The 6,624-nt window shown below is 39.5% G+C and overlaps 1 protein-coding gene across 1 annotated transcript; it reads left to right on the top strand.

Moving 5' to 3' along the window:
- The first annotated feature begins 445 nt into the window (after positions 1 to 445).
- DEFB126 (defensin beta 126) lies at positions 446 to 6,500 on the top strand. The gene is given in 4 exon segments (XM_081810655.1): positions 446 to 503; positions 4,030 to 4,261; positions 4,263 to 4,290; positions 4,292 to 6,500. Coding segments are annotated over 4 exon segments (453 nt in total). The 3' UTR covers positions 4,427 to 6,500.
- The last annotated feature ends 124 nt before the right edge of the window (positions 6,501 to 6,624 follow it).

Below are 6,624 nucleotides of genomic sequence, written 5' to 3'. Positions count from 1 at the left end.
TATGTAGTCAGTATTCAAAAATCCATTGTATTTTAGGAAAAGAGACAGCCAGGTGAACAGGCAGTCACAATGCAGTAAGGTAAATATTTTAGAACCAACACAGGAGAACTGTGGAAAAACAGGAGTACCCAGCCTTGAGGGAGCAGTATAAATTCTTCTTGTGTTTTTCTCTCCAAATTGTCATACACTTCAGCAGAGTTTGCACCTACTCTTCTAAGTCCTTTTTCCCCCAAGGCATGCCTAGAATAGGGCTCTTGAATAGTGACACCTCAATTAGAGAGGCTGGTCAATGAACTGAAGTTGTTTGGCACAGTATTCTATATCCTACTGGTCTACTGGTTGAGCCCAACCCCGTCTAGGGAGGACAATAAAGACCTGTGTGCAGTCACACTGAATAAAGAGTTCTGGACTCCACAGAACCCACTGCCTACGTGTTTCAGGAGCCATGAAGTCCCTATTGTTCACTCTTGCAAGCTTCATGCTCCTGGCCCAATTGGTTTCAGGTAAACAGAATCTTGTGGGAAAAAATCTAGAACAGGGTCCTGGAAATGGAATCCCTATTAGCAAACATCTGTGGGAGTAAGGGTAGGGTTTTCGCTGGTAGGGGGTGCTAAGGTATGCCCTACTTCAGAACATCTCTATTATAAGAAACCTCTTACAACAGCACAGTGTCTATGGTTGGCAGTTAAGGAGAATAATGAGAATCCAAATGCAGAGATGGTCTTGTTGTTCCAAACCCCCCCTCTATCCTATCACTCAGGGCTGGCTCAGGCCAGTCCTGCCTCACTTCACTTTGTATGGCACCAAGTATTACTCTTGAAGTAACAATTCTACAATATTACTTCTTCTGATTTTCTTGGTCTTACAGAGAAGGTCCTCCCATTTTTTTATTCTTGGATATGATTAACAGGACAAGAAAGGCTGTTTCTAAATATCTATAGGACTGTAAGTTGGAAAAGGAAAGAAACATATTCTGAGTGAACATGGGGAAAAGATTCAAGACTGTTGGAAATTCTATGTCAGATTTCAGCTCTATGTGTATAGCATTCCTTCCTTTTAATTAATTATATAGCTTATATTTACAAAATTAAGACAAGAACACTGGAAACATTTTAGAAATAAAGAAATTGGCCACCATTCCATCACTGCTCACATTTTTTAAAAAAGTTGTTACCAACTGATACATGAGTTTATAATCTGCCCTTTTTTAACTTAAGTTTGTAGCAGGTAAACTTTCATTCCTAATGCCTTAGTTACTTCTAAATATTTTTATTGATTTATTGGAAGCACAAAATCTTCATTTTCGTGTTGTCAACTCTATTGGCATTTCCTTTGCATTCTTCCATTAGCTTAGAAAGTTCTCTATGTTGAGGACAGTTTGTGCACCATGCTTACTGTGTTGTTTTATTTTTATTTTTATTCCAGTACAGTTAACATACAGTGTTATATTAGTTTCAGGCATATAATACAGTGAATGAACAATTCTATATATTGCTTGGTGCTCATCATAATTGTACCCTTTAATCTGCATCACCTATTTCACCCATCCCACTACCCTCACCTTCCCCCTGGTAACCATTAGTTTGTTCTCTATAGTTAAGAGTCTGTCTTTTGGTTTGTCTCTCTCTTTTTTTCCCTTTGTTCCTTTGTTTTGTTTCTTAGATTCCACATATGAGTGAGATCATATGGTATTTATCTTTATCTGACTGGCTCATTTCAATTAGCATTGTACTCTCTAGATACATCCATGTTTTCTAATGGCACAAAGTGAAGAACTAACTTTTTGAGGTAGAATTTCCTAACAGAGAATTGTATAACTCTATAGCATGCCTCTAGAGAAAGTATTTTAGGTTCTCTAGAATTTACAGAACTGTTCAAAAATAACTGTAGGAAGGCTGCCTCAGAAGATGTTCAGATCTATTGCATCCTTGAAATTCTATGAGTTTAGATTGCTGATTTTGCTGTCTCTGGGACATTGATGATATACACCACATACTTGCATGGTGTCCTCTTTCTAAATCAAAGGACCTGAGAAAACTCACTTCCCTTTCTAGACACACACAAGCAATTCAGGATTATTCTGCAACATTATCTAAGGCTAACCCAAGATCTCTCTAGATTAGAGAGATGCAAGCCTTAGAAAGGACATTTGGAAGGAAGCATCAACAAAACACCAGGGCTCAAGGTAGATCAAAATGAAAAGGAAGGAAACTTGATCTGAGGTTTCCATCCACTTGTCCCAGACGAAGAAAGCAGGAGAAAAACATTTGAATGTTATCTCCATGGAGATATTTGGGATGGAGAGAAAGAAGACCATGGAGAGAAGGGCTAGAGAGACAGTTTAAGGTCAAAGACCATTCTGGAGACTCCTTACAGACACAAAAGAATAAAAAGAAGAGATAAAGTGGGCGCCTGGGTGGCTCAGTCGTTAAGCGTCTGCCTTCGGCTCAGGTCATGATCCCAGGATCCTGGGATCGAGTCCCACGTCGGGCTCCCTGCTCAGCGGGAAGCCTGCTTCTCCCTCTCCCACTCCCCCTGCTTGTGTTCCTGCTCTCGCTCTCTCTCTGTCAAATAAATAAATAAAATCTTTAAAAAAAAAAAAGAAGAGATAAAGTAAGAAAAATCACGCAAACAAAGAAGTCAAGCAATCTTTTCCTGTCTCAGAAATAGCAGGTTCTTCCCACACTCTTAGCCTTCACATACGCTATTACTTCTTCTTTGAACACTCTTTTAGATCTTCACATAGTGGGACCCCTTTCATCCACCCTTCTGTCTAGGCTTGAACATCATTTCCTAAGGGATAATTTCCTCAACAACCCCAGGCAGAATCCTGATTTTAGGAGTGAGAGGCCCATTCATATAGCCCTACATCTATATATGTAATTGCATGTACATAAACATTATGTATGTAAAAATCTCATTTAATCCTCGGAGGAGAATTAAACAGCTGATAAAGGATAACAGTGGTGGTAATAGTCAGAAATCAAAAATGACTGTTCCATTTGCTTACTCTCTACTACATTCCATTATGTTTTTTAATTTGCTGCACTTATCGCAATCTGCAGGTATTGTTTATTCATTTACATATTTATTTTCTTCCCACCACCACCTCCCACATAAGCTTCTCAGATCTTGTCTTCCTGTTCATTGTTTCATTCCCACCATTCTTGCAGAGTTCTTAACATAGTAGGCACCCATTATATATGTGTTGATTGAATAGGGAAATGAGTTGAGCAACACAGATCCTGATAAGAAAGAGTTCTAACATCTCTTCAGGGCCTTCTATGTGTTACACCATGTGATAAGAAAAATTTTTATATATGTATATAATATGTAGGCACACCTTGCAGAATGGCTCCCTAATAAATATATTCCTAGTAGAATGCCTTTTGGGTTATTTCCAAAAAGTTGTAGACTGTATTTATATCTCAATATTATACAGGTATAGATACACAGATATTCATGTATATATGAGAAGTTATATTACATTTAATAAGACAATATATAAGACAAATCCAGTTAAATTTCACATACAATTTGTAGGACCTCACAAACTGGTAAAGATATTTTGAAAATCTCACCAAGTGTCAACAAAAGCCAGTGAATTGGGGTGACAGTAAGAGGAATTACAGTGATGATCTGAGCATTTCATATTTTAAAATGATCATTTTTTAAAATTTTTCTTTAGCTGGTTTATGTGTGTTTTAGTTACATTTTATGAAATTGGTTAGGGCTTTTGTACTTACTAGAAATAACTGTTATATATATTTTCCCATTAAAACAATGGGGAATAGATACCTGGTAAGTGTTTATATTCCGAATTTTGATTTCAGAAAGGCTCATACATACATCAAAATTCTATGTGTGTATATTTTTATAAAATCTCAGAGCAGGTCTGAGGACTAGGAAAAATATAACAATGCCACTGGTAAGGGACTTGAATGATCAGTGTTCAAAAAACTATTGTTATTTTCTACCTTTTTGTGATAGGTCTCTGGTTTAAATAATCTATATAATTCCTTTATGCAGGTAGTTGGTATGTGAAAAAGTGTGCAAACAAAATTGGAAATTGCAGGTCGATGTGCAGAGTGGGAGAGGCGGTGACACAGCCTGCTACTGGGATATGCCCCAAAGAAAAAATGTGCTGCATCCTGTCTGGCAAAGAGTTTAATTCTGCTGTCTGCGGGGAAAACTCAAAGATGACAACCACGGCACATGCTTCAGAAGGTTCAACGAGTGTCACTAACTGAACATTCCCACCTGTCTCCTGACCTAGGATCCCTGCTTCATTAAAGCAAAGGGCTTTACTCTGGTGTCACTCTTCTCGCTACACCCCCTTCCCCTGTCCCTCCACAGAACAATGTCTGGAAGGGCATCACATTTCCTTAGCACCAGCAGTGCCAGGGGAGGGATGCAAATAAGGTAGAGGCCAGACACAAGTGCGGCTTGGTCCAAAACACCCACTAGGGACTGATAGATGGAAGTGATGTCATCATTGAAGACAGTTCCCAGCCTGCATGCTCACAATCTGCCATAGCAGTGATTATCAAATGTTAAAGCACATCAGAAACACCTGGAGAGACTGTTAAAACAGATTTCTGGGCCTCATCCCCAATTTCTGATTCTGTGGTAGAGCCTGAGGAATTAGCATTACTCACAAATTCCAAGTGATGCCAATGTTTCTGGTCCACGGACCACACTTTGAGAAACAATGGCCCATAATATGGAATGTCTAAAGGCCTCTTCCTATAGATTGAGGGCGAAATCATACATATTTTTGAAGTGGTTACTGATACAAAAGCATTCTTACAGAGTGCTTAGGTAATCATTTTCTTATTAGATTTCCTATAACAACCTCAGAATGTAGGTATCGTGACTTCACTTCGGAGAAGAAGAAACTTGATGTATAAGCATTAGAACTGGAACAGAGTTAATTGAACACTGAAAGCATTCTGTCACTATACCTTGATGTTGTCCTATTTTCTCCTCAATCACAGACCCCAACTTAGATAGGATGGTAGAATAAGATCTCTATAATGTGACTTGAATACAGGGATAGACACTTTAAGCTTAAGGACTTTTCCCTTAAGAACTCCACACGCACAGGGGCGCCTGGGTGGCTCAGTCGTTAAGCGTCTGCCTTCGGCTCAGGTCATGATCCCAGGCTCCTGGGATCGACCTCCGCATTGAGCTCCCTGCTCAGCGGGAAGCCTGCTTCTCCCTCTCCCATTCCACCTGCTTGTGTTCCCTCTCTCGCTGTGTCTCTCTCTGTCAGATAAATAAATAGAATCTTAGAAAAAAAAAGAACTCCACATGCACAAGTAAGAGAATATGACCAGGGGCATCACACTCAGCCACCCATACCCCAGGACCACTTCCTTGATACTTAGACTGGGAGAATAGGAAATGCAGTTGCCTTCACTGGCTTTGTTTGTCTGTCAGTCTGTTTGTCCACCTATGAGCTGATAGGGTTGGACTGAATTTCTTTCTCCTTACCTTTTTTCATGCTGATATCCTTCTGACTCTAAAAATATGAGCTTAGGTTTTGCCTAGTTGGGTCAACTTCACCTTTCACCTCACAAGAGGCCAAAGATTTAACGTGGAGAACTAAAAGTGGGACAAAACATTGGCTGAAGAGTTATTACACTGTAAACACAAGTCCATGAGTGCTGTCATGGTACCCTTTTCCAACTTCACTTGATCTCACATTCCATTATTAATAGGTCTATGTGAATCTTCCACCTGTAATATGTATCACGACTTCTATCTCCACTCCTGGAATAAAGACTCAGCTCTCAAGACTTGCGCTGGGATTATTGCAAGAGTCTTCCTGTTGATTGCTATGCATTTCTTCCGCACATACTCATACATCCTCTATACTGATAGCCAGTCATTTTTCTGACACAAATCTAATCAGCAAGCTCTCCTCTGGCATCATTGCACACAGATTCCTAGCCAACATTTCAGTCCAGGCTTCACTGTTCTTCACATTCAGATCCTAGATTACATTTCCAGTTTTATCTCCTCTCACTCCCCCAAGGGCCATCCCACACAAATCAAATGCGATTGATTTGAACTTACTGGATTGGTTCTGGATTTGAGCTTTTATATATACTCTTCTCTCTCCACTTACCCCTGCGCAGGAAAATCTTTATACTCATCCAGAGAATTCATAACCACATTGCTCCACCCAAAACACAACTACATCACGTCTTGTTCTCCTTTATTATGGCTTATACGGAATTTATCACCATGTCACATCATGTTCTATGTGTCTGCTTGTATGTCTTCTCCTCTAACTAGATTTTGAAATTTTATTCAAGGAGAGGAACTTTTTTCTATTTCTCTCTCTCCTCTTGTCCCGTAACTAGATCCTATATTAGAATTTGTTGAATAAGTAAAGAGGGTTCTTGATAGCCTGGACGACTTTTGGATGTTACTGAAATTTCACGTTTATTCTAAATCTTCTCCAGAAGATTGGCCTCTGCCTCCTCAAACAGATACATCTATGATCTATGATATAATCCAGCAGAGGAGATTTGAGGGGTGGGTCATCCCAAACTAGCAGGACATCATTGCCTTTTACTCCCATGGCTCTCGTTGTAGGCAGAACTCGTGAACTCA

The sequence above is a fragment of the Leptonychotes weddellii genome, unplaced genomic scaffold (assembly GCF_054177405.1).
Source record: "Leptonychotes weddellii isolate Sample4059 unplaced genomic scaffold, ASM5417740v2 HiC_scaffold_3155, whole genome shotgun sequence".
NCBI lineage: Eukaryota > Metazoa > Chordata > Mammalia > Carnivora > Phocidae > Leptonychotes > Leptonychotes weddellii.
Note: the sequence above shows the minus strand (reverse complement) of the source record. Positions and strands in the feature narration are given on the sequence as shown.